Source organism: Frieseomelitta varia, unplaced genomic scaffold (genome assembly GCF_011392965.1).
Source record: "Frieseomelitta varia isolate USP_RPSP 00005682 unplaced genomic scaffold, Fvar_1.2 scaffold_545, whole genome shotgun sequence".
NCBI classification, from domain to species: domain Eukaryota; kingdom Metazoa; phylum Arthropoda; class Insecta; order Hymenoptera; family Apidae; genus Frieseomelitta; species Frieseomelitta varia.
In genome coordinates this window covers 593,841-620,385 of record NW_025110307.1, presented here as the reverse complement: position 1 = coordinate 620,385, position 26,545 = coordinate 593,841, and the positions used below count along the sequence as shown (strand labels likewise).

At 32.3% G+C, this 26,545-nt stretch overlaps 1 protein-coding gene across 1 annotated transcript in view; it reads left to right on the top strand.

The window, feature by feature from the left end:
• LOC122533685 (E3 ubiquitin-protein ligase MIB1-like) overlaps positions 1-26,545 on the top strand; it is a 64,267-nt gene that overhangs the window by 35,701 nt on the left and 2,021 nt on the right. Inside the window, exons 2-5 of the mRNA XM_043663622.1 lie at positions 23,579-23,798; positions 25,014-25,324; positions 25,687-25,861; positions 26,134-26,335. Coding sequence (XP_043519557.1) covers positions 23,583-23,798; positions 25,014-25,324; positions 25,687-25,861; positions 26,134-26,335 — 904 coding nt within the window. The 5' untranslated portion in view covers positions 23,579-23,582. The remainder of the gene's footprint in view (positions 1-23,578; positions 23,799-25,013; positions 25,325-25,686; positions 25,862-26,133; positions 26,336-26,545) is intronic.

Below are 26,545 nucleotides of genomic sequence, written 5' to 3'. Positions count from 1 at the left end.
GAAGAAGCTACTCGTCAAGCTCCTAATAAGTAGCAAATCAGTTACGCCCTAGGGCAGGCAAAGATGTGTCATTTTTTTCTAACAGATCTATGGAACTGTATTTTAAAATCATCAAAAGAGAGAACACAACAAAATTAAGTACCTCAAAATCGACTTACGACAATTTATAAGCCACTGATACAGATCGAGGAGTCAGAAGCGTAAAACAATATTTCTCAAATATAATTCTCTCCTACAGAGCCAATAATACTTATTTAAAAATCAAAGACGTCGAATCGACGCGAATAATCTCGCGATCCGACGATGCAACCGAACGAGAAGCTTCTGTTTTCGTCTCTGTTTATTAAATACACGCTGATATAAAATCAAAATGCACGTTTAAACGCAACAACGAGGCAGATCACGCGTGCAACGATTCGTTCTGCCATTTTCAATAAACAAACGAAAACCAGTCGAACGATTTCAAGGCAATCATGACAAAATCGAAGCGTCGCGTTGCCTCGCTCTTTGACCGATTTCCCTCGGACATAATTTCATGAATGGTCGTTGGCACGTGTCGAGCAAAAGCAATGAAATCACGTTGCGCGAATTTCGTCCGGAGAGTAATCAATGAAACGCGACATTCGGTTTCGTTTCTGCCACGACTCGTTCGAAACTAGGTGTTGTTAAAATAAATAAACTTTGAGGCTGCAGCTTGGAAAACTCGGGCCCGCTGTTCTAGCTTTTAGGGCACGAATCTCAAAGGTTCAGGCGTTGAGCTGTAAAAGCAAAAGTCCTTAACACTCGAACCCATAGACTCGGAGTCTCGAGCCATTTACATACAATAATACTATCGAGCAGAACAAAGCACGTATTGATAGCGTTTTGTTATTATTTGTTATTATTACGCTTTATCGTGTGTGTAATTTTGATCACGACTGTAATATTGATCATTGTAACAAAAGGAATCAAGCGTCGACGTATCGTTCATTTTCAACCGAAGATTCAGCTCCGATAGCTGTTGTATTGGAGGAAGAGAATCATACAGAAAAGAGACGAAACAAGGAGATGGATTTGGACTAATTGTAAAAGACACAAGAGAGTTTCTTCTACGCAATCAATCACTGGACACGATACAAAATTTTTTTTGTTGAATTTTGGATCATTACATCTTGAATCGTTACGCAGTAATTCTCGTGTAATGAAGAAGCGTCGTTTAGCCTGAGTGTATATAAACGGAATTTTACTGTAATTGACAACGTAGAGCAAGTGCTGTATTTATTCCAAAACTGAAGAAATGAAATGATACTTTATACAACAAAGAATCTAAAAACAATTGTCTATATTAGTAACTATCATACAAATCCATCGAAAATTAAAAAATTTTATTATTCATAATAAATACTGTGTATAAAGTGTTCCAAGACTTTCGAGTGGAGTATATATATCTATATTTTTTTTTTCCAATACTTATGTACAAGAATGATACATTTAAAGCTGAAAATTTCGTTACGATCGTTTCAGAGAGAGAGAGAGAGAATCTCAAAAAATTCCCAATTTCTCCGTGAAATGCATAAATCTAGTTTCGCTTTTGACCGGAACTGCAATCAGACAACATTCATGCGTGGCAAAAAACGATCCGTGATACGCGTCGTAGCTAAAACGACCCTAATAAAGCAAGGGTAACACTTCGGGCAGCGGAACAAATCCGGAACGTTTCCCGTCGATACCGGGGGAGGACCAACGTCGGCCATTAACGACGCATCAATTCTTACGTTGGCAGTTTTCGAAGTTTTATTATGCCGTAAAATTGTCGCTTCGTGGTCCGGTGGCGGGCTTTAAAGCCTAGCCAGACTTTCAAAAGGGACTGCAATCCGGAGATTTTAATGGTCATAATGCCTCTGTTGTTTTGAGTTCGTCTCGTCATTAGTTTCGCGAGCTCTTTCGCGAGCCCGTGCGCGTTGGCCATGTTCCAAAAAATCCCTTCCATTTCGTCCATCCATCCTCCGAAAAAGCAGCGAAGCGAACGAAAAAACAGGAGCAAACGTTATAGAACTGAAAAAAAGGGAGAGAGAGAGAGAGAGAAATGGAAAGAACAGAGAGAAAGAAAGTGCAGATCTATTTGGCGAATTTTATAACCGATTTTCATGGAGCTCCATTGAGGATGGCCCGTGAGTAGAGATGGGATCGAGTATCGCACAAGTAGGTTTGAACATTTAATCGTTAGATTTAAATCCTTTTTTATGTAATTATTTTCAAATACACTCGAATCTAAATTAGATAATTTTGGATATTTTATGAGTGCTTTTCAAAACGGAAACAATACTTCAAAGTGATAGTTGCTCTAATTGCACTTGGTGAATAGAAAAGTGTTATACATTTGAAATAACTATTCATACCGTAACTATACTACTTTAGTTTTTACTAATGTATACTAAATTTACATTAAATTCCTTGCATTTGTTAATATAGTAATTGTTTAACATTTTATTATCATCAGTTTTATTAGCATCATTTTCAGACTGGTTTCAAATTTTACTAATATAATCATGATATTCATGTCTTGCTGTAACGTTAAATGAAAATAATTTATATATCACAAACAAGAAAAAACTTTTACAAAAATTTTCTGCGATGAGTACTCAAATATTATACTTTCATGAGTCACTGTGTATGTGTGATAGTGTGAATTCGAGATATGAATATTTATGAGCTGAAACTTAATTGGGAAAGCTTGCTCGTTGTACCGCACGACTAATGTTCCGTCGAGATAATATCGTTTAAGAATGAACTGAAAGTCTCGCGTGTTTATCTGATTTATACCATTCAATGGAAAGAAACATAGGGTAAAATGAAGCAATTAAGATTTAATCGTGACAATCACAAACGTAACCGAAACAAGTATATTCTTTGCCATTTTGTATTACACATTTTTATTTTCCAAATTTCCGTAACATAAACTTTCTTTCAGTTTGCAATTTAATGAAACATTTCGTTCAAGGAATTTTCTATAATTTTAAAAAATAAAGTCAAAGTAAATTAACAAAAATAAAACCTCGTACTAAATATTAGTTTGTAGAAGGTGAAGTATGTTCGTGAAAAAAAACTTTAATTTTGTTTTTACGTCTTTAATTAAAAAAGTACTTAAAAAATTTATTATAGAAAAAAGTCAATATAATGAAAGAAAAATATATGAATATTTAATAAAAGTATTATAAATAAACTAGGCAGGTATTATTAAATAAAATAGTATTAAGAAATAAAAATTTCTTAATTTAATATATTTTTATATAATATAAATAGTAAGTTAGTAAAGTGTATGACTTTTAATAAAATTTTAATTTTCAATTTTTTGAAATTACAAATTTAATTTGATAATCTAAGTAAAAGATTTAATTTATCAATTTTTAAAAATTTGCATTTTGAATAAAAACATTAAAAAATGTTACTTTACCAACAATTAGCCGTATAAACGAGGATGGTTTCGAAATATATATATATACTATAGCGGTTACAGTATATCCTATACTAACATGTAATATTTTACTTTACCTTAACGTTTTGCTATATCCCACCTTAGTCGTGGTTAGCAATTATCGGATTAATCTGTGGCTATTTAACTTCTTAACTGCCCCTGAGTTTATGCTATCGATTAAAAATTCGAGATATTCATTAACGCCCGGCGTGACAAACATATTTCATGATTATATTTTTGATAATCTAAACAGCTATGCTTACGTCAAAAATAACCGTATAAATACTTATTTTATAATAACAACTTAGCTCGGTAACATTTATTGGTTCTTATTTATGGAAATTAATTCTTGCAAACTTGAAAACTTGGAAATATGGAAATTATTTAGGCTTATTAATAGAATAATAATTCGTATGTATCTACAGAATTTGCAAGTATTCGTAAGTCCATATAATAAATATAATATAATGCATATAGTATTAGTAAAATATTCAATTACATATGACTATAATTATCATTAATATATTATAATAATTTAATGGCGGATATTATATACTATAATGAATATAAAATATTTAATTATATATATATATAAGTACAATTAATTATTAACACACTAATAATTGCAAATGTACAAAAAGATACGCACATTTTCTTATTAAAACTTAATTTTAAAAAGTTATTATTATGATATTATCATATTATATCCAAATATTACATTTGTGTTTAAAAGATAAAACTCTTTTGCAATGGAAGGAAGTTTATGTGCTATAACTTAATAATTCATTAAGAATATAGGAGGCAAACAGCAGCGGAAACGAAACGTTTAAGAAAATGATAAAATAAATATGAAAATGTTGTGGACCTTGGTTTTACGTTGCTCCTTTAATAATAAACCAAGTATGATTTCATCGAAAGATAAGTCAAACTACCGACCCGAATGATTTTACTAAAATAAAAGTGCACCGTCTCGAAAATAAACAGGAATCATTTATTTGTTCAAAAAAAGAACACGAGCATAAAATATGAAACAAAACAGTAGACATAACTTTGCTCTGGTTCGTGCATCATTTATACTTTAATTTCCATTAAAAATTTCTTAAGTGCAAATAATTGAGTTTAAAATATTTATATTAATATGTAAATTATCAAATTTCAATCATTATCAGAATCATTGATCACATTAAGAATAACATCACGCAAGTATAAGTAAAATAAAATCTCAAACTTTGTAAATAAAAGAATGTATATTGCAAATTCGAAGGAAGAAAATTTTTATATGTGTGACATATTTTTTTCTAATGTTATATAACAAAAATGGAAAATCTGCTCTTAACGTTAAAAAAAGAATTATTTAATAGAGTCCTCTGCCAGAGCACTCTATCAAACAAATACCATTTCTTCGCTGTGATTATAATTGTAACCAGAATCAGTTTTAAACAAATGTTACACCGATTTAATAAATTAACTGTGTCAGTTACATCACATAAAATGTATTATTCACAATGACATTTGATAACGTTGTCGGAAATCTATTCGCTGAATGAATATCTCTCTTCGAAACTGAAACTACATACGTACGTACATCGATTCACAATGGCAAACAGAGGTTATTTATTCATTCAGTGAAAGATAAGGGCAAAAGAAAGAGAGAAGAAGCAGTAAAAAAAAAAAACGGAGGAAAAGTAAGGAAGAAAGAAAGTAACGTAAGAGAAAGAAAACAGCGTTGACCCAATTGAAAGTGGGCGACAAAAATTCCAGCTGGCTGAATTGTTTGAGAACGCCGGCTGTATTCAGGTGCACGTAGCGCCGCGCGCAAACAAACCCATTATTTTAAAATAATGTAAAATCTTATTTTCCCCCGGTAACGAAAGTCGTTATGAAGAGAAATAGGTCGAGCTGGAATCCGCGCTTTTATCCCCGCCGCTCAGCCGGACCAACAGGAAAAAGGAACTATCCAAAGCGGGCCAAGCAGCGCGTATAATAAAATACCGCAAATAGAAAATTGGAGTTCACCGGCAGACCTGAATGCGCCACCGGTGAAATTAAAATGTTACGTCACCGACTGTCTCGAGGATTACCACTCGTGAACGGGTATTTTAAGATCTTATTTAACATCCTCCCGCGCGTGCCATCCTACCGAGTCTCGCTGATAACGTGAGAATTACCAGCTGCTCTATAGAGACAACGCTGCATAAAGAGAGGATGCCTCTCTCCTTCGTCACGGCTTTACCCTTCTTCCTTTATACCTCCAGGTACCATTGTTCGATTCACCGCGTTTCTTCCTTTCGTTTTTCTTTCTCCTCTCTTTTCTTCTTTTCCTTTTTGTTTTCGCAAACGAGTGGTATCGTCCTCATCCCCATTGCTTGATTCGCAAGCAACGATCGGAGCCGTTGTCACGCGGGGATAATACCAGCAGAATTTCTTCGAGTGCTAAATAAAACAAATGGCGTTCGTCGTGAACACAACAATGAACGTTTGAATAGTTTCAGGGAATTAGATTAACAAATTCGCGGTGGTAATTTTATGAGAACGTTGAAGTGGAAAATGTGCAAGTTGGTCCAAAGCAGGGGCAAATATTTGAAATGTTTGTTTGTAAGTGAAGAGAAGGTAACGATCGTGCAGGGAAAGTAAGAGGAAGATTGCAGATTTTTATACATGTTTCTGTTTTCTGAGGAAATAATTGGAGAAATAGAACCTCGGTAAGTTTTAAAAATAGGTATATAAAAAAAAATCTAATAAGTAAGTAATTAATTAAAATTATATATTATTGCCGATATTACAATTAACATTATTTAGTTGATTATCAATGTAAATATCAAAAATTAATCGATTAAAATTTAATACAATTTTTACGTAATTCAGTAGCAAATAAGTAAATGAAACACCGTAAGTTAGTAGAAAAATTTAATATTATTCATTCAGTATTAGCATAAATGCTTCATAAAATTCATCCTCAATAAAAGTAATCCGTCGGGAAATCCCTCTTCGCAGAAATTCCAAGGTTTCCCACGAACCTCGGAAATTTTTAATTTTATTACAAAAATGTTCGATAAAGAGTCGACTTATGAATTCTTAAAGAGAAAATGGCAAAAGTCAAAAAGTAAGGGAGGTTCAAACTTCATATCGAGATTCTCGCGTGAAAGACTTATTTTAAAACGTAGAAAACGAATAAAAGGACAAAGGGGATGTGAAACTTGGATCCTTTCCCATCTCGTATAACAGCCAGATGACGTAAGAAATCGAGGGCTGGTGCAATAGCGCAGAAAATTCTTTTCCGATTACCACTACGATATATATGTATATACACATACATATATATGATCATCTAGCGTTGATCCCTCATCAAGAGCACCGTGGTAATGAATTTAATTAATTAATTAATTAGTTAATTTTCCTGCATTCTCGTTAGCGTCCACACTCGGATCTTCTGGAATTAGTTGAAGTCTGCAGAGAAAAATCATTATACTTATGAATCACGCGTTTTCACTTTTTACAGGGAAATAATTTTCAAATAATGTTACATTAACACACACGCACATACGCAACTTCAGAATTGTCCATTCATTTGATTCACAGATTCAGATTCAGATGACTCAGAAATTTATAACTACAATTTATTATTTCTTTTTTTTTTAAAGTACTTCATCAATTATCTGTCCGGATAGAAGCTCATTTTCTTTCAAAACACGAAGATCTATATTACGTTTGTGTTTGCTTGTACACGTATGGTTTACGTGCAATTTGAAATAGCAAGTTCGTTCGATATAGTATTTTACGGCTTTAACTTTGTTCCGACGAATTTATCGTCGATGCTTGAAACCGATGCGAGAATTCCGGAGAAAATTTCTCACACGACCTCGGCCTTAAAACTGGCTCACCATGTGTGCACGTTGCAAAAGAAAAAAAAAAAAAAACAAACCCAACCTATCAAATCCAAAAAAAAAAATCGAGTTCGAATCAGCTGCAAAAAAAAAAAAAAAAAAAAAAAAGAAAGAAAGACCGAATATATATTGCGCAAACAGATGGATAACAGTCATGTAATGTTCTGTTGCACTATCCCACGTTTTAAGAGAAATGTCTACTTGCTTCTCAAAAGTCTATAATGTACAATTTTGTACAATCACATGATGTACAATCTTCTTTGAATTTTTAATTAATTCAATTTGAAGAATACGAGGAGAAACGAACGAAAATTTTTATAATTTAATACGTTGTCAATTTGAGATGAGAAAATTTTATATCATAGTTTTTACTTATTTTCTTATAAAATATCAGTTCTTTTCTTCCGCTTATATTTTATTTTCGACTGTATTTTATTTATTATTTCAAATACAAATACACAATGATTGCATGTAAATTAAATTTTTTTAGTGTAGACCAATATAGTTTATCTATACGCGTGTTCAATCCTTTTCATATTTGTAACTATAATTTATATGTAAGATTATTTTTTATTGACATTTCAAATAGCAGTAAAAATAGTAAAGAAGATATTAAAAACATAAAAAATGTATTATTTTTTTATATAGTATATAAATATCACTATACAAATCATCTTTACTTTGATAAAGTGAAACGTCCAGACTTTCCATCAATATTAATTGCCAATCATCTTATAACTTTTTTATGTTAAATATAAGAAATAAAATATTGATCATTAGATTTTATTTAGCGATCAATAATTAACTATATTTCTTAAATATATGCCCTTTCTAAATTGAATATTCTACAGTCTAATAAAGTTACCTCTTCCTAAAATTATATATGTATGTACTTACATATACATAATCGATGTAACACCTGTCAAACACCAAAAACTCTATTATAAAACACAGTCAGCCCCATCAATTCAAATCAAACTAGTTCAATCGTGCTAATTCCTCTACCACACCGAGGTAAGAAACTTACAATTTCATGAAGAGATAACTTTCCATCAGATCATCCACTCAACCCCTATCACCCTAATTCCACGTATGTACCATGATTCACGATTCCTCTATCACCTTGCGAATTATCATCCGAAGCAAAGTTCCCTGGGAATTCGGTTAACCCCTATCGTTCATTGCTTAAAAGAAAGACCGACAACTGGCTTGGAAAAAGAACGATCTGCTTGCCGGAGCCGGCGGTGACTAACGAGGATGCCGATCTCCCGGTGACTCCTACGTGGCCGCACCTGCGACTCGTCTGCTGCCATATTTTACGCCGAAGTCATTTCCATCGCCGCGAGAAAGTTCGAGGTTCGCTTTCACCCCTGCACTCTCCTTCTCTTTCTCCCTTTTCCTCTCTTTCTCTCCTTTTCCCTGGGTCGCCGCGATCGTAACCAACTCCTTTCGCAATAACTTTTAAAGGAGCTCAGAATTAATATATTTTTTCAGAGCGCACGCCGAAATGGCTGGCCGGGCGCCGCGGTCGAGTATTGAACGCATAAATTACGCGGCTCGAGCCAAAGTGCTGCGATTGAAGTGCTTTCTTGCCCCTTCTGCCCTATCCCTTCCCCCCCTCGGCTTTCCCGTCGTGCTTATCCTCGTTTTTTCCTCGTTCGTCGATCTCGTTCTCTCTTTCCCGCCTTCCATCGACAGCTCGACCACGAAGAACCCTTTCCCAACGACGCTCCCAGCTACGGATGGGATCAGGTCCAATATGTACTTAGAAATCCGAGTCAAGTTCGATAGCCTGAGTTTCGTTTCGCATGGGTTTCAAGCACGAAATGTTTCAATAAGTACACTTGCAATGCTATTCACTTTATACATGTCAAGTTCAATGTACGTGTGCATTGTAGTAAATGTCAACGTAACATTATATGTTCATTTCATTAAGTGTATTTTACACAAGTCAAGTTCGATATTTAAGTTTTTTACGAATATCGAAATTATTGTTCGAGAGTAAAAATATTTCAGTGAGCACACTTACTTTATGCAAGTCAAGTTCCATGTACCATACGCTTCATTGTACTTCAACGTATCTAAGTTTCATTTCGAACGAACAGATCTCGAATGAAAACTGTTCCGATGAACATTCCTGCAATGTATTCATTTTATCAAAAGTTTGCTTGTATCGAACAAACTCTAGAACAAACATCTATATTTTCGAAAACGAAAAATATTTATACGTGGCTCGAGGTAGTATTCGAATCCCGAAAATCAGAGTGACTCTCGCCTCTCGCTAAAAAATCCGAAGAAAATCTGTTTCCCTGTGAGATGACTTTTTGTAAAAACAAAGATAGTAAAGATAGTAAATAGTATGTTTCTGTTTCTTAACTGTGTATAAGAAAAAAGGAACATGCTAAAAATCTCTATCATCATCAACTGTTTTTCGATATTATCTTCTTTGTTCTTCTTTCAAGTTAAATTATAATGCATTTGAATGAAACGAAAGATGGAGAAAAGAAGAACGAAAACTTGTAACATATTATAATAATGTAATTTTATGTAATATTTATTATAATCAGTGTCTCAAAAATAAATCATAAGAAATAAAAGTAAATAAAAGTAAAATAAATGAAAATGAAAAGAAACGAAAACACGCTTTGTCCCGCTGAAAAAATTTCTGATTCACACGCTTCTAGGAACATCCACCTTAAAAGATTCGAATCTACTTGTGAGGTGCTCGACTCTATCTACGAATCTACTTGGAAATACTATTTTCACATTCAAAAAGTATTCATGAAACATTCGAAACTATCTCGCTCTCGAGTCGAGTATACTTGAGGTTGAATCCAAACGACCAAAAGGTTCAAATCTACTTGCGAGAGACGCTCGATCCCATCTCTACTCACAGTAGGACTTCCCGTTCCACTTCCACGGAATTCAAACTCCGTGCGATGGAATTAGTTGGTAGTTGTGATTTAGTTTTGGTTCGAACGCTATCCCTCTCCGTCCCTTTATACACCCCATCCGTACTTCCTACCACTTTCTCATTCTCTTCTCGATTCTCCTCTCTTCGTTCCGTGCACGGTTCAAAATCCGTTGTCGTTCAAGTAACCCCTTCGACGTCCTCACCGGGGGAATTTCGATTTTCGTCACGGCAATACGAGTTCGACGAAAGGATTTGAGGTTTGATCACAGTGACGCATAGACAGGGCACGATCTGGCGAGTTCTTAGATCATTTTATGACGGTTGAACGGAATGAAAAATTTTTCATCGAGTTCGAAGAGAACAGAGAGAAATGAGTTAATTATTTTCTATAGTTTCCTATAATTATCTAACTGCGAATTTTTATGCAAAATGCAAAGGAAACAATTTTTATTTTTATATCAAATTATATATATATATATTTATAACCATTGCAATTTATTGCAAGTTTTGAAGCTATACCTATCATTTCATTAGCATTTTTTTCTAATATACTAGTAATTTTTAGCAATAACTAACATTAGCTCTTGCAAGGCCCTCAGTTACTTTTCAACAAAAGTAGAAACATTCAAATCGTAGCTCTTATCTCGTACACGCCACGAAATGACAGAAAATGGACGAATCGAATGAACGAATCGGAGAGTCAAAAGAGTGTAGGACTTTGCTTTGAAGTGCATCGGTCTCTGCGACCATTGGGAGTGCCAATTCTGATAGAAACGCCGGAAATTGCGTCACGGTGGCTAACGGTCTTCATGGTTTTTGCATATTAGCTCACTCATCCATCTTTCTCTCTCTCTCTCTCTCCTTTCGCACTTTTTTCCCTCTTCTTTTCCTTTCTAACCCCTTTTTGTACTTCAAAATTCGATTTGAATATTTTAAACATGAACATCGATTCAACACCGACACATCTAATCGCGAAAAACTCTCCTTTTAATTTGATTATTAATAGTCACGGTTGAAATCATAAATTGAATTGTATAATTTAAAAAAAAAATTGACTTGTTTTAGAAATGTTAACAGTTATAATGTAGAAATTAATATCTATTATAAAAATTGTAAATTTTAAAAATTAAATTGATTGAAATATAGCAGTAAGAAAATTTAACAGTATTTTTAGCAGTATATAAAAAATTGATTTTGTTCTTAATGAACACGATCTACTTTATTCTATTTAATAAACAATCATTAGCTCGTATGTTCCTTAAAGTCTTTCTTATCATATACTCATTATCAAATACTAATTCTGTTATAAATAATTAAATCTGTGACACATTTCGTACTAATTTATTATTCAGTTGTTCTTCTTTGGTGAGAAGATAGTATTTCATAAAACCAAGAAATGAGAAACCTTTTAAAAAAATGTTACAATCGCACCAAGGATCAAAGGAAGCTTGGCGATGAATGTAGGTAGTACATATTGTAGTGTATTATATTATTACAGAGAAAGCTTTGATAATGATAATTTCATATTTTATATAGAAACGAAGACAGGTATTAAAGTCATATTTTTACGTTATTTTAATTCTTGAGTTTTTATTCAATCATTTCTTATGAAAAATATTTATTATGAATATCGAGAAACTTGTATAAACTTTTGCAAATGAAATTGTTCAAGCAAGATATAAAAGATTTTATTCTTTATGATCACACGTATAATGATAGAATATTATATGATATAATTAAATTAATTCTTGAAAATACACAATAGTAAAAGGAAAATTTATCTGTATTCTATAATTTTATGAAATTTGAAGAAATTGAAATGAATCATTGTTTAATTTTTAATAGAATAAAAATTGTCTTTAACGATAAAGAATCTTCTGACATTCGTCCAAGTAATAATATTTAAATAATAAGTACACGTATAGTAAATAGCAAAATATATTATATTATGTCTTTAAGTAATTTAAATTCACAATCTAAAATATAAATAATTATTAAAATATCGTTAATGATTAATTCATTATTAATTTGTACGAAAATTACGAAAATTCAAATACAATTACTATCAATCGTAATATGAATCATCAGAGTATAGGAAAAAATATGCCAGCTGAAGCTTAGCTTAAATTTTACAATTTAAATAAATACCTAAGTTAAACAAACGATATTTTCGTTTCGTATGTTTTTCCCTTAGAATCTAGTGGCTACAGCTTCTTTGAAGGAAAACCTTGAATTTACCGGAAAATCTGGCAAACAAAACCCGCGAATATAAACGTCCGCAAACGTTACATTAAATCTGCTCGACAGTTCTTCCATTTTCTTCGCGAGGCGTAATGAAATCCTTCGCTGAGCCGTTTCTCCTCTTGTTATTCATAAAAATACCGTGGGAAGAATGAAAATTCATATATTCAAATTGATTCTCGTGCGAAAGAGGCGAAGCACGATCTCACTTCCGTCGTTAAGAACAAAATTGAAGTATCGATGCAATCACCAGCCATGCCCATTTACTCGATAACTCTTTTCAGTCCGAGCACATCAAGCGTATTTAACAGTCTATTTATTTGAGCAACGGGGAGGGGGGTTACCACTGTCGAACGACAATGTCAATGATTGTGCATCGTTCACAGAACTATCAACCGATCCCTAACTCGCCTTTTCTTTCGGAAAAATTCCTAAATCGATTGGAAATTACCGAACCGGCGAAAGTAAAGTAGATTGTTAAACGAACTGGCAGACACTGGTTCTTTTGTCGCTGTTTCAAAAACATCAGAATTAATTTTAAATAATATACTAAATAATACGTGATACGAATATATGCAATATAATTCATTTCAATATTAATTTTAAATAATAGTAACATACTCTCTAACTATCTAATCCTATTTTTAAACTATAGACCTCTAATATTACTAGAAATTACATATATATCAATATTTCGAGAAATTTTGAATTATAATATTAATTTAAATATTAGCTTCAATGTATTAAAGCCATTATTACCGTCAGTAATTAATTAATGATATTAATTAATAACTGGTAATATTAACTGCATAATTATGAGTGTATTAATTGGCAAATAAACCATTAGTAAGTCATGTAACCATTCGACACAAGACGAAACGCCAGTCAACTTTACGGTGCTCGCTTAATCAGCAACAACGGGAATATAACGAAAAGCCCGGTAAGACTTGATTTAGTGAAGCACTGGAAATCGAGTCGCCAGCATCGAAATCTTTACATCTCTCGAGAAACACGGGGAGAAATTTATTTCCGTGTGTACAGACGACACACGCTTCCCGAATTGAAGAATTGATGGACAGGGAAGCGTGGAACGAGAAATTGAAGCTTTATTTATCGCTCGCGGAGTTTTGATCGAATCGGCTCCTCGTCTCCGTGAATGGCTGATAGGAAATCCGAAAACTTCGAAACAATCTCCCGAGGAGACGCGTGGCCAAACGAAAAAGAAGATAAATGGAATTGCGTCTAAATTTCGCCAACTTGCCGAGATAAACGAACAGTTTCCGAGCAAAAAAAAAAAAGAAGCAAAAAGATGATTCGATATTGCAGTAGGTACGTTGATGATGCCGTCGAATATTTTTCGGAATATCAGACCGGCGTGCTTTCGGCGAATCTGTGTCATCAAGTTTCGAAGATATCTGTCTAGGAGCCCGACGAGAAACTGAGTGCTACACTTTTTTGTCGAAAACGATATACACGTCTTTAATTTAATTGTAACATTAATAGATTAAATTATCTAATATATTTATTTATATTTTAGTAATTTTATCTCCTACTTTTACACGAGATAAAATCAGTTAAAAATATTAAAACATTAAAATTCTGAAGAATGATATAAATGATTAATGGTATGAATTTCAACAACGAAATAAATGTGTTCTATAGACACGTTTCTAATCTAATTGTAAGATATCAAATATTTACTTGTTTACCAAGGAAATGGAAAAATTACAAAATATTACAATCTATAAATTTTAGAGAATATATCGTTTTATTAAGTGATATATAAACTGGGTATGAATTCCCATAAGAAATGTAATTGTATCACAAAGTTCATATCTTGTAAGTGATATAACAAGTATGACAATTAACCAAAAAATATTACATCTTACTTTTTACTGTTAAAAATAATAGAATCTACGAATCCTGAATTCTAACTGATTGTGTATCATTCTTATATACATATGTGAGAATGAAAGTAATTACTGGAATATTTACTTCTATGAATACGTATCTAAGGAAATAGAATTTTAGAAATATTAATTATAGTGAGACACATATAATGCAAGTGAAATAATAAATTTATTGTAAAATAACTAATAATGAAAACAATGAGAAATATTTATAATTTATGCTATATATAATTGAATGATCTAATATTTATGACTGCGTGATATGCACATGATGATACATATAAATTGATTGCAGTATCTAATATTCAATTTCAGTGACGTTCAATTTCCAAAGGAACTTCTGTCAAGACACAAAAGTCATATTGTTACTTACACATCTGTTACGAGCCAGGCGTGCAATTCAATCTACGATCGTACATTAAGAAAGCGCAAATTACATTCAGATTCGTATTCGCGCAATCTCCGTGATCGTCAGGCCTGATTTATCTCGTTTAAGCGTCAATTAACGTGAAGTCGTACAGAACTTACCCACAGAAGTAACCATTATTCAACAACCAAAATTGACGTGCTTTATTCCTTAGTTAAAATCATCCATCATCAACACCAAGTAGTCTCTAAAAAGTAGTTCACTTTGTCCAATCCACTGCGTGTAATCTCATCGAGAATGAAATTAACGAAATAAATAAATAAATAAATAAAAGTAAAACGTAATATTACTACTTTTGTCCATGTGTTCGTGGATTATATTGTATTAAAATTTATATTTTATTTTCAAGATTAGATTATATTTTTATTTAAATTATTGGCTTGTTCGAAAAATTCATGGTGTTTTTAGTACATGTGAAGATATTAGGCATTACTGAAAATTTAAAATAAAAATATTTGAAAACTCATTAATACAAAGATTCTTTATATCAGTACAATAGAATGTCGATTATCCGAAACATTGATTATTCTAATTTCGATGTAGGATGAGTCACCTAATTATCATAAACTGCATGTCTAATAATATTTGCATTTTGGGATCCTTCTTGTTTTAAATGTCCGATTTCAGTTTCTCGCCTGACAATGAGTTTAATATATATAGATTTCATTTATAATTTATGAGTATTAAAAGATGAAGTGACACTGAAATTAAAGATAAATTAGATATTATCCAATATTTAAAAAAGGATCTAATTTAACCTAGAATATAATCTTGGAACTCTGACTATGAATTAATGACGTTAAAAATAATGAATCAAGATTGTTAAAAGTTCAGATAATGAAAGAAACTTTCATCTCCATAGAAGCTTGAAAATATAATGATAAAATAGATCGAGCTATATACAAATGTATCTTGCTGGTTTACCATTATCAGGTCCATCAATTCAAGAGAAAGCTCTTGAATTGAATGCAAAATTATGTAATAATAGTAGTTCTAAAGCATCGACTGATTATTTATTTATTTATTTCTTTAAATGAAGGAACAATCCCTTGAAACATACAATAAAAACTGAAAACAAGTGAACAGCAAAGATACACAGCAAAGCTTACAGATTTGATGTGGGCCGATATTTGAAAACTGTTCAACTTCAAATTGATCTATGACGTGTTCACAAATTTCGTTTGATTATCCGAGAAACCGCTTGTCCGAACGAATCTGTCTCACAATTACAATCGGATAATCGGCGTTCTATTGTCGTTGTCAAAGAATAGTTCTTTCGATTGTGACGCGCGGACATAATAAAAATCAACACGAACGCGATCGAGAAGAGGTTTCCCAGGGAGCGGTGCACGATCCGTAGGTTGCACTGTGTCAATTATATTTAGCACTTCGCCATGTGATCTCTTTTACTGACTCACAGCCATCGAGCGAAACGTTTCGCGAGCAGAACGAGCGAACCGCACATCGGAAACAGAGGCGCGTGTACATCGGGTTCTCGGTAGACTCTGCAATGATGCCTCGTTTGTCAGTGACTCACTAAATGCACGATATATGCACATGTATGTCCGTGCACGCGGGCAGCACGCGTGTAGGACGATACCGATACAATGTGAACGAGATTCGAGCAAGTATCTCGCCTGTATGCTGAACCGCGCTATTCATTAACGAGATTCCCCCTTTACAATTATTTTGACCGCGACATGTTATCAGTATTCGTTCCTCTGTTCGTTCCTTGTTATTTATGCTAGTCGAGGAGTTAACGATAGTGTTCCTATACTTTTCACGCTTTTTTACGAGCAATGACCAGGTTACGATTCTGGGCTAGAAAATTCTCTGTAGTTTGAGAAAATCGGGAGATTTAGGTGAATAAAACTCGTTTATCCGAATTGACAATAGGGGAGACAAAAGTGTTGTGCTGATTGAATTTTCGGATAATTTTGACCGAGTGTACTATAATTTATTTTAATATTTATTTCGATATTCATGTTACAGCTTTTTTTTAGTTGTTGAAATATCTAAATATCTGACTATTTTACAGCCAAAGGAAAAATACGAAATTCCTTTAATAAAGATAGAAAACCAGGCTACGGATCTTTATACATTTTTGAATGATTTTATGACCATAACTAAAAAAATAGAATCTAAATAGAAATTTGTTCCATCTGCTAAATATTCTACCTTATATTTTAATATTCTAATATTTTATATATTCTTGAATAATATTCTAAAACCATTATGTATTTTTTAGATTCTAGAATATATATATATATATATATATATATATATATATATATATATATATATATATTAATATATTAATTACGAACAATCGTTACGAGATAAAAATTGCTAAAGAAAACGTGACTCTTGAAAAGCTCAATGAAGGGGAAGTCGAGCGTGTCGAACATTTAATAAACGTTAAAATCGCAAGTGAATCTATGGCTGGGTGTCAGAAACGTGTATATATAATAGAACGAGACATCGTGTGAAGGCGACATGTTCGATATCTGAGCACGTCACATCACGTACATATATACTTACACACAGTGGAAAATACGTCACACATGTGTCAGCTACAGCAACCAAGCAACGGGATGACGCGATTCTGACGATATTTGCTATTACTCTCGTGCCTATGAAGCTGTTCATTTTTTCTTTTTTTCTTTTTTTTTTCTCTCTCTCTCTCGCCAATTAATGCATCGTTGCTCGTGCATTACGCAAGCGAGCGCGCGATTAGGCTAACTTCAAAATGTCTACACGCCTCAAGGATAAAACTGTTCTACGAATAAAGCGTGCAAATGGCATCATCAATGCTAATAAACAACTAAACGTCACAAACTATTGGCTCATGCCTCCTTTTATTCTTGACCCAGAATCGACCATCTACTCTGAGGCTTTAGGATGCTATACTGAACTTATACTGATGATTTACTCACGAAAGCACGTTCCATTCTTATTACTGAAAATCTTGTTCGTTGATTTCATTCAATTATTTGTCACATGAATAACGAAGAAACATATTTCGCAAGCAAGATTAAATATATCAACATTGACAATTTAAAAAGATTAAAAATTAAAAGTTATAATTTTTTTATAAAAGTTAAAAGGTAATAAAAATTCGGAGATCAAATAGTAAGCTAAATAAGTTGCAGCAAGGACCTACCATTGAAAAATAAATTAACATTTGACTAACATTATTATATGGATATTATTTATGGTATTAGAAAATATAAAATACAAACTGAAATTAAGTTTCCCAAATCTTTGTGATGTAACTCAAATTATTACTTTAGTAATCCTACAAATAAGGGTTAAATAACATATAATTTTGAAATTTAATTTTATAGTACCTATTAAATAATATCGCATTTTTGAAAATATAATACTGGAACTGAAATATTTGTTACAAATCAATCAGTTTAGATAACGATAATAACGTATTAATATTGAAATTCTAGTTTTTAACAATTTTATCAGGGCAATATTTATTTAATTCATTGTAGTTCTATTTCGCCAACAGCGGTTTGATCCTATTTGAAATTTATTGGAAATGTAGTTGAACGAAGGCAAGAAAATATTTATTTTGGAGAGGAAAATATTTTTGGACGACGTTGCAGCTAAACTCATGGTATACACGGAAATTGGTTCTTTTTGTGCCGTTCGGTGTGTATTTTATTGAAAGTAATATTTGCTTATTTTTTTTTTTTTACAACAACAAAACATAAATAACGAAATTGTAGGCATTACCCGTCAATAATTATAATCATGAAATTTCAATTATTAAATAACTTTAATATCGCAAAATTGGGAAATAATTTCAACAAACACTTGTAAATAAATGATTCAAGTGATAAACGTTTCAATTTACAAGATTGAATTTACAAAACAAATCATTTAAGTAATAATCAGTGTACAAAACAAATTACAAGGCAACAATTGTTTAAATTTACGGCACATTCTACAGTTTTAATTTGAAATTACTCACAAATAATACCTACGTATAAAATAATTCATTATTTCTTTCGAGTATTTCTATGTTAAATTTTAAATATCAGAAAAACATCGATTCCTTATCTTATTATCGTGAAACGTTCTTCTCCTCTTATTCAATTACATTTCTTATAATTCGTTCGTTTCAAAGAATCTTCCTGATGCACTTTATTCTCGAACTCTTAGTCTCCCTTCCTTAGAATCATGAGATCGTCCCCTGACGATCGAAAGCTAGTTTGGAATTCGGAAGTTCCAAGTCGAATTACGGAAATATCTTGAGAGTTCCGTATACCGTCGACTATTTCCTTTTCTGCTACGGACTTTTTCCCCAAAGATTTTCTCGTCGCTCAATTCTAAGCAGCGTAATAAAATGGTAAAACATGAAAATTACCTGATCAATTTTATCATTGAAATCAAATGAATAAAAGTTGAAAACAAATTGAGATCTTGAACAAAGAATCGTGTTATTCGTTAAAATGCAGAAAGGATAATTTATGATCAATCCTGTTACGTTCTTTCAACTATATTTAACTCGATTGTATTTTTGCAACGTTGAAAAATATGTGTTTCAAGTTTAAACAAAATAAACATATGTGAGGTTATATATATTCTTTGCAATAATTCAGAAGATGTCAAAGTTCACCACTAAATTGTACACTCTTGAAAACTATACAATGTTGTTACGACTCGATCAAATGTGATGATATAAATAAAATCATGTAAATAGTAGTTATCATAAAAATAAACATAAGTAGAATAATTGAATAGTCATAAGAGGATTTGTGCGCTATGTTATCAAGAAGCAATGATTTTGTTACAATATAATATGTAAAGATTCGATAAAAATGAGCGCCATAAATCTTGTAATTGAGCCTCCATTATTTCTGGTATAATCGATAATCGTTTACACCGATAAAATTAAATGTTTCAAATTGTAACAAGATTGTAGGTTTCTTTAATACGCGTAAGACAGTGTATTAAAGATGTATTGAACATTCTGCAGTATTAAATTTCTCGTTCTAAAAAGTGATTAAATTAAACGGGTGCAAAATTGACAGGTTAATAAGCAATATGAAGCGTACAGCGTGTCATAAGCGTTGCTAATCATGTATTATAGAAGCTTGGTAATTGTATCGATTTACTGGGTGAATTTCGTAATTTATAAATCATTGTTATAAAGACTGTAACGAGTCATGTTCCTGATACGTTTAATACAAAAATTTTGTTTTTATAAAGAATATTTTATTTTCACGGTATTAATAAAATTTTATTTATTTCTTTTTTCACATACATTTACAAACTTTCAATCTTATTATTATTTTTAATTTCTTTGTCTTTGTAATTGTCATAGTATGAATTCTAATAATAATAATAGTGATGACAACAATGATAGATACAAGCAACAAATTATGAGCATATAATTCTTTAGAGATAATTCTTTCTTATATTTATGAGAATTAAATTTTTGAATAGAAGATCAGATTTTTAAATATTTGCATTGCTAATTTGTTACTTTGTTAGCAGCATTTCAAAAGGAGTTATTTCCTTAACACCCCAATGATATCGGACGCGACTTTTAATTAATATTAAACAATTTACGACTCGCAATACCGTCCCCGGTCCCTGTTGAATATTTATATTGATAAAATTGGCGAATTCGCGATTTCGTGGCTGCGATTGTAATGGGAAACGCGTTGCGAGCGTTCGCAAACCGGGCTTAATAAAAAAATGCGCCAGCGAGGCAGCATAAAAATTTTATAGCCCCGGATGGCGGTCTTCCAGGCGTAAATGGAGGAGCGTAAAATGCGTAATGACGTTGAGAAATCGAATAGAGAACAGAGAAAGGAGCGTTAGACGCGAGCAAATCGATTCTGCGGTAAAGCGACAATTATAAGAGTCGATACAAGTAATGGACTGTTTCCGTTAATCACGCAAATAGTATTTCCACCGTTCCTTTTTTTTATTTGCCGTTACGGAAGATGTTACCGTAATATCGTAATTGAATCGTTCATGCGACCGACTGGAGAATGATTTTATCATTGAGGTTAAATTAAAATTAATATAATAAATAATAATTAAATAACAGAGTTAAATGAAAATTGAGGTTTTTGTCAATCAAGATCGTTTTAAGATTTTTAGGATTTTTAAAATTGCAATAAGATATATATATATATATATAAAAGATATGGATGTAAGTTAAAAGATATATGTATGAGAGTTGTAAGAACCGATATAATATCAATTTTGTAAAATCGGAATTGAAATCGATATTACTAAGCCTTTTTCCCTCATAACTGTTTTATGTCGATTTTTTAAGACTGTTTCAGACCATTTCAATCTAGTTTTGATAAAATATGTTATATGTTACAGTTTATTGTATATTAGAGTCTCTAGGCTTTCTAAGATTGTTTAAGGACTGGATTTTCAGACACTAAAAGTATTTAAGTAATGAATTATTATATACTTAAAATGGCTCTCCATATTTTTATACTACTTTATTACTAAATATGATATATGTATGCAATAAATGTCTTGTAACTTTCATATACATTTAATTTTGAATTCCAATTAACTTTTATAACATGTACATTTCAAATTTAATAAATAATGAATATAATAACGAGAGCCATGTACATTGTTTTATACAACTTATTGCGAAGGGTTTCTCTTTCGATGATAAAAGATATTTTTAATTAATTAAATAATTAATTAAATAATTGATAAATTAATATTCACTTACAAAAAGATTCGCTCATTAACAGATCTAGATCACTCCATATCCTCTTACATACTACAAGTGCATTCACAATAAAATACTAGAATATAAATGTAAAAATTTTGTTTGATAAGCGTTCAAATACTTTCGAAAGTCAGTGTACGTGTTTACATAGATATACACGTACAAAATTCAAATATGTGCACAGCTATCGTGTCACAGCGGTGCTGCTGCCTCGAGGAGGTCCTGTCAGAAAGCAGCTGTCACGTCTCTTTCCGTCTGTAGCCTCGAGGAAAGACTCTCTATGGGGTCTCTACAAGCAACACAGCCATAGTTGGTTGTATCTTTGAAAAACATCAACGAAATGAATTCCTCATAGTTATCACACGACAAAAACCGCTTACAACCAAACTGACGTTGCAGTCGAAACTATCCACGATTGTTGGAATAACTATACTGTTTGGATGCAAGAAAAGTCTCAATGATAAAAGTCAATTACATTTAAAAGTTAAATGTTAAGCGACTCGTAAAAAAGGCAAGATCGCAATATGAAATTAAACATCTGTACGTGGAAGTGAAGTTCGTGTGACTCTCATATTGAATAAAATAGAATGAAATATTATTATTAATAATAAGTGGATATTAATAAATAAATATTATTATTAATTTAACTAGATATTTATCTAACTATTGTTAAGTTTTTATCAATTTAATATTAAGGAATAAATTGAATTGGAGAAAGGAGTATCGGATAATATAATTATTATTAACGCACGTGTAATTTTTGAAAACTCCAAGCAAAGTGTGATGAATAAAATTAAATTTAAAAAAAGCGAATGAATTTGAAAAGAAATTTAGAATTTTATTGACAATTTCGCAATTCGAATATATGGAATAATATATCTGCATGGAATACACGGGAACGCGAGCGTATCATCGTAAACATCTGTTACTAAATAATCTACGAACAGCGTCATTACCAGGCAGAGTTTACAGGATTTGTTAATCGACAACCGCGTCTGTTAATGATGTCGTGGCTATAAACCGAAAGGATTTCAGTTGATTTCTGCGCAAACTAACTATTCGCATCGACAGCGGCGAAAATCCGCAGACGACGAATATCTGTTTGATTTCGCGCGATTTATCATCGGTTAACTGCACGCTGCGACACTAATACGTAGCAATAATACGGCATCGAATTACAAACGTTTGCCAAACAGCTGTAATTGATTGCCCATCCTTTGATAACAAATCCGTTTTGAATTTGCCAATGAAAATCACCATTTCTTGATCGCACGTGGTTAAAACTTTTTCACACAAAAACGAGCACGACGGTCATTAAGTTGTTTCGTTTTTTTCTTTTTGTAACGCTGAATTTTATCCAATTCCTTTTCTCAGAAATAATTTCCTACGTAAAAAGAATTGGTACTGGTTTATAATTCTTTTCCAAACGTCATATTTGTAAGATATAATGTAATGTATTATACAATAACATACAATACAATACAATATATAATATAATATACAAAATATAATGAAAATATAAATACATGCATTATATATGCATGTTATGTGGAATTCATTATAAATTTAAAGTCAAATAATTGGATTAATTGTAAGAAATAATTTACGCGAGAACTAATTGACGCGATATCGTTTAAATGTAAAACATTTAACATGTAGGATATTTATTAACATTCAATCTATTGCAACATAAAATATGAATTCTGTTTATAACAATTTTTACGTCAACACTTGAAAACTTATGATATATCGAAAGAAATTACATTTCAGTGAAAATCAGCGAGATCAATTCCGTGCAGTTAAATGTTTCATTATCAGACAATAGTAACTAAAGAGAAGAAAAATTGCAATAATGAAAATATTTATATCAAAGGAAATTTCAAGATTACATAACAAAAGAATGAAAACTATAATAAAAGGATTAAAATTACAAGTTTTTCAGTTTAAAATTCGGAATTCGAAGAACTCGTTGAAATTATCGTCTGTCAGTCATACTGGTATTTTTCTTGTGATTGCAGCGCAATGCGGGTTCTCCTCTCGAAACTTCCGAGACCATGGATAGTTGACGAGAAAAAGGACGACGGTTACACGGCCCTTCATCTGGCTGCTCTGAACAATCACGTCGAAGTTGCTGAACAGCTGGCACGTGCTGGAAAAGCTGACCTGGATCTGCAAAACGTTAATTTGCAGACCGCGTTGCATCTCGCTGTCGAACGACAGCACACACAGATTGTTCGTGTACGTAGCACGTTTGTTTTACCGTCGAAAAGAATTCCTCACTTCCGGATCCGATGCTCCACAAACGAATCATTGAACACTTCTGATATTTTTCAAAAACATGTCCCGGACATTAATCTCAATTTCATTCGAAGTATCTTTCTCAATAAGAGTCTTTTCTTGCTCGACCTGAGAGATTTATTGAACGATGATTTAATGTTTCACACTGACGACTAAACGATTTGTTAACACAAATCAGATTTTCCTGTAAAATTCTCTATAAATATGTAGAATATATCTTTGGTGAATAAAGGAATATAAGTCAAAATAAATATTATGTAAATATATCAAATAATATTAAATGATATGAATATAATTTAATATAGTTTATTAAATAGGATAAATCATTTTTCCATTAGTATTTGTACATAATAACTTTTGCGTTTAGAACACTTGATATTACATGGCACTTTAACTCTCTAATTTAAGTAACTAAAATTATCAAGCCTGGAAGTTTAATATTTAATAAAAAGGATGTAACAAACTAAAAGTGCATCCATCTTTCGATATATTGTAAATATGATATATGATCGTCTTTGAACCTCTAATAAGTAATATTTTAAGCATTCGAGATTATATTTATGATACTGTAATACGGACTAAATACTCAAAAGGGTTAACACTGGAACTATCGGAGTGGTCAAAACGACCAATTCACAATTTTTCATAAAAATCATCTACGTCTATAATGATTCAATTTTTTCAGAAACCTACCAATCCTTAAAACAACGAGAAATTAATTAAACATAGTTAATTTATAATTTTGTGATCTTTATTTCGCAAGAACTTTCATGGACTTGTTTACTCATTGTACTACTATAATTTACACTCTACCTGCTATTAAACAAGTCATTAAAAAATATTGCGAAGTAGAAACAAGAAATAAAGTGCACCCGACAAACATGAATATTTTCAATTAAAATCTTCAAATAACTAAATTTACTCGATTTCAAATCGAGTTGAGGGTCGATAGCATAATTTACCCCGTTTATACCATATTTTCACGCGTCTAGCCGTCCTGCTCGAGGAACAGAGGAAATCAGAGCGAAGTGAGAATTTGGTCGAACAATTCGAAACACGCCAGTTCATATGTAATGAAAATGTTCTTGAACCGACAGATTAATTTCGCGACGGTGCGGTTCGATAATTAAACGCGGCTCGTAAATCCTGTTGTAGCTGCTGGTACGCGAGGGCGCTAACTTGAATGTGGCAGACAAGGACGGCGACACGCCTCTTCACGAAGCCTTGAGATATCACACTTTGTCGCAGCTGCGACAACTGCAGGATGTCCAGGACGTAGGACGTCTCCTGATGGGCTTGGGCGCGCAAGGGCAGGACAAGAAGAGTAGCTCATTCATCGCTTGCTTCCTGGCTGCCCACGGGGCTGATCTGGAATTGAAGAACAAGAAGGGACAGACTCCGCTCGACCTCTGCCCGGATCCGAATCTCTGCAAAACACTAACCACTTGCCACAAAGACAGGGAATCGTTAGTAGTTGCAATTTATCTCATACTGTAGCCATTCTAGCGAAACCGGTGTCGCGGTTCATTGAGACTTTCCCATCATTATAATTGTTGTTGCCATCCGTTGTTCCGTGGATTTAAAAAAATCTCGTTCTTGTTTCTCATTGTTTATCCGTTAATCCTAGCTCTGTTCAATGAAATTTGAAAATTTTAAAAGTTTCCGGATATACCATGCCCATGTGAAATCTCTGATAAAAATGCAGAAATAAATCGTAGAATATAGTAAATCGTATTGTTTGGCTACAGCATTTATAACGACTGAATTACATAGATATATTCTCAAAATATAACTTTTATCTTTCGTACATACATAATTATACTTCCAGGCACGATATTGAAACGGTAGTTCCATCAGCAACAATCGACGAGTGTTTGGTCTGCTCCGATGGAAAACGTGAAATGCTTTTCAGCCCCTGCGGGCATGTAGCTTGCTGTAACGCTTGTGCACCAAGAGTTAAAAAATGTCTGATCTGCAGAGAAAATGTTCTTTCAAGAACAAAGGTGAAATATTATGTATCTTGATAATTTTAGAAATTCGTATTAATTGTATACATTTATCTAATTCATTCTCACCGTAATCATTTCTCCTATTTACGTTACAAATAAGTCTAATTTTTCATTTAAAAATTATTCCTTACCTTCAATTTACGACTTTCATTTCTTCAATTTTCAATTTTAATTTGATATTGAATGTGTTATTGAACGTGTGAACGTTATCAATAACAATTCCGATTAAAAAGAAACGTAAAATTAAAAATTAAACATATTTGCAGATCGAGGAGTGCGTGGTTTGCTCGGATCGTAAAGCCAGCGTACTGTTTCGTCCGTGTGGACATATGTGCGCTTGTGAAAGTTGCGCAGCCCTGATGAAGAAATGCGTTCAATGCAGAGCTCAAATCCAGCATATGTTACCGCTGTCGATTTGCTGTGGCAGAGGAGGTGATGTCACTTACGTCAAGAATTCCAATACTACAGGTATAAAATTAACTCAATTAGTAACTAGTGATATTTCAAACTCAATATTTTGACAAAAATGTTTGAATTTTCGTAATATTTTCAAGTATCTTTATCTTTGAGATACATCTTTGAGAAATATGAATTCAGGACTGTCATAATAAAGGTTTGATGCTTCAAAATGAGATCAAAAGAATTGTTATATATTGTTACGTAATTATAACAATTTAA